The 2,610-nt window shown below is 44.9% G+C and overlaps 1 protein-coding gene across 2 annotated transcripts in view; it reads left to right on the forward strand.

The window, feature by feature from the left end:
• LOC108622215 (protein lozenge) overlaps window positions 1-2,610 on the forward strand; it is a 39,302-nt gene that overhangs the window by 3,972 nt on the left and 32,720 nt on the right. For both annotated transcript variants that reach the window (XM_026811361.1, XM_018019934.2), the window contains exon 2: window positions 470-700. In XM_026811361.1, the coding sequence (XP_026667162.1) occupies window positions 470-700 (231 nt within the window). The remainder of the gene's footprint in view (window positions 1-469; window positions 701-2,610) is intronic.

Below are 2,610 nucleotides of genomic sequence, written 5' to 3' on the forward strand. Positions count from 1 at the left end.
AAATATGAAATTTAATGTTGTTGCGTTAATTGGATTAGAGCTACTTATTTAAGAAGATTAATTAAGCTGCCCTTCGATTATTTTATTCATTTAGATACACGTGAATACTTCATGTTTACATAAATTGAGATTTAACTGTTATATGAAATAATGATTTCGATACTATTTGTAATATTAGTCTTCTAATTGTTACTAATCCTTTATAAATTGATATAATGAAAGCCAGTACAGAAATACCAAAGAGATATTTTCCCAACTGTTGCAGTGAATGTCCCAATTCTTGATTATAATTTCTACTCACTGATTAAGATTAAAGTTCTACAAAAAAAAAATCAAGTAATTAGCAATTGTGACGTGAAAAAAAATTGGGTCGTTTACTATATCTAAGTAGAACTTGGGTATTAAGCTTAGAGGACTTGTTAATTGATCTTTTTAGTTGAAATACGTTTTCTCTTTATCTTGGTTGCAGGATCGCCGTACTTTCTCTGCAGTCAACTGCCGACTCACTGGCGGTCCAACAAGACGCTTCCGGTTGCGTTCAAAGTTGTCGCCTTGGGCGAGGTCGGCGATGGGACTGTGGTGACAGTGAGGGCGGGTAACGACGAAAACTGTTGCGCTGAACTAAGAAATTCCACTGCCTTGATGAAGAACCAAGTCGCCAAGTTCAACGACCTGAGGTTCGTCGGCAGAAGCGGCAGAGGTGAGTGCTATACAACTCATCCAGTTCCCCTAATTCGTTCCAAAGCTCAATCGCGATTCCATCCGATTAACAATGACGCACGCTTCTGACGATAACATGAGATTGTAAAAAAATTGCCAACGAGAATAAATCGAAATTTTTATTAATCTTCTGTGCCGGTGAAAAAAAGTAACTGTGGCTAGGTTTCAATCAAGAGATCATCCGCATGATCAAAGCTCGACGGCCGGAGCTATTAACCGAGCCAATAGAAAGGAGTCAGTTTTGAGGTTTCGAGTGTCATCGTCAGTGGTAGTCCGCTTTGTAAGTTGGTAGAAAAAGCAGCCAGTAAATTATCTGGCGTAGCATAAGCGAGAGAGAAAGGGGAGGGCAGGGAATGAGATAGAGAAGCGCGCCGTGATTTCGGACCCTCTAAAAGCACGGTTATTGTAATCATCATCGTCGTCATCAACTGGCCTGGACCCCCTGCCCTCCCCTGCGCCCAGCCTACCGCCGTTCAACCCTCCGCGAGGTTCCCTCGCATCCCGGCCACCCCCAGAGTCATTACTCGATGTCCGCCCGGTAGCCCCGACCTAGCATTCGAAACAACTGGCTGTTAATCAGAAATCATCGTCCGTCGGCCAGGGAGAAAGATACTAAGTCCCCAAAATCGAACGTGATTCGATCCGTGCCTCTGTCACATTCATTTTCCTCTCTATCCTCTTTTCAATCATCCCACGTAACGTCCGACGTTCTTTTTAATTTACTCTTACGACATTTATTGAAATGAAATCACTGGAAGTCATAACTGGCTCTCGCTTTTTTCCGCGTTAATTATTTCAACTCTCGACCGAAACCGCAATCGGCCGCGCGGGTCGCGCGTTAGTTCAAGAGACCGAGCGGATATTAAGCGTTCGCAGCGCGAAATTAAATGATCGGGACAAGCCGTGAATAAAGTTACACGTATCGCGTGGCCCGTCCTGCCGCGCGCCGCGCCGCCTCGTTTAATAAATGATTTCCAAACGAATTGGTCGACCAAGCGAACCAGCTTTTTAAATAATCCGCTTTTGCGCCGATTAAGTTCATGGATTTCAGGGACGCGCGCGTTCCCTCGATTATCCGCGCGCAGGTCGGACAGGTAGCGCGGAACCGTTCCGGGCCGTCCGCCGCCGGCATCCTACAAATGCATTTTGCACCGCACCGCACGCACCATACGATGCATTTATGAATTAACGAGCCGGACCTGATCGCGCGCGTTCATGCTTCTGCCCCACGTCGATAGCATCATCTATGTTTCATTCGATTTCATCATGAAGTGCAGGGTCAGCGAGCCAGTCGGCCGGGCCTCTCGTCCGCCTCCTGACACCGGACACACGCGCCATATCCCCCGTCGAATCAATTAGCGAAAGAGACACGTCCCTCCGTCCGAAATCCTACGATCCCTTTGTTCGGTTTTTTGGCGTTTTTTCCTCCCCTCTCTCGCGCTCTCGTTTTTTTTTTTCCAACTCGGTTTGCTATCCCTCCTCGATAATCCGTAATACTCAATTTCGACGATTGAGCAAACCGCTCCCGGTACGTTCGAACGGTCGAACTACCCTATCCTACTGTCAACGAGGTTTTGTTTCCGCGACTTATTAATTTGATTGCATCGCTGCCGCGCTTGCGTCCCACCGCCCATTGCATCGGTGATCTATCCAAGGAATGCGGTACACCAAATTTTGGTAATTTTTATAACGGTATCGAAAATGGGCATCTTATCGTTGTATAAAGAGAAAGAATTTTGTTTGTAGCAAAAATGTGAAAAACGACTTAAAGTTGTATGAACACTTAAATGAGAATAGTAACGAAGCATTCAAATTTTAGAAATCATTAGCTACATTAATAAAACACTGTGCAAAATTTTGGAAATTTCGCGAGGCTACTAAAAATGTTAT

The sequence above is a fragment of the Ceratina calcarata genome, unplaced genomic scaffold (genome assembly GCF_001652005.2).
Source record: "Ceratina calcarata isolate Rehan_Ccalc_2016 unplaced genomic scaffold, ASM165200v1 scaffold211.2, whole genome shotgun sequence".
Lineage (NCBI taxonomy): Eukaryota > Metazoa > Arthropoda > Insecta > Hymenoptera > Apidae > Ceratina > Ceratina calcarata.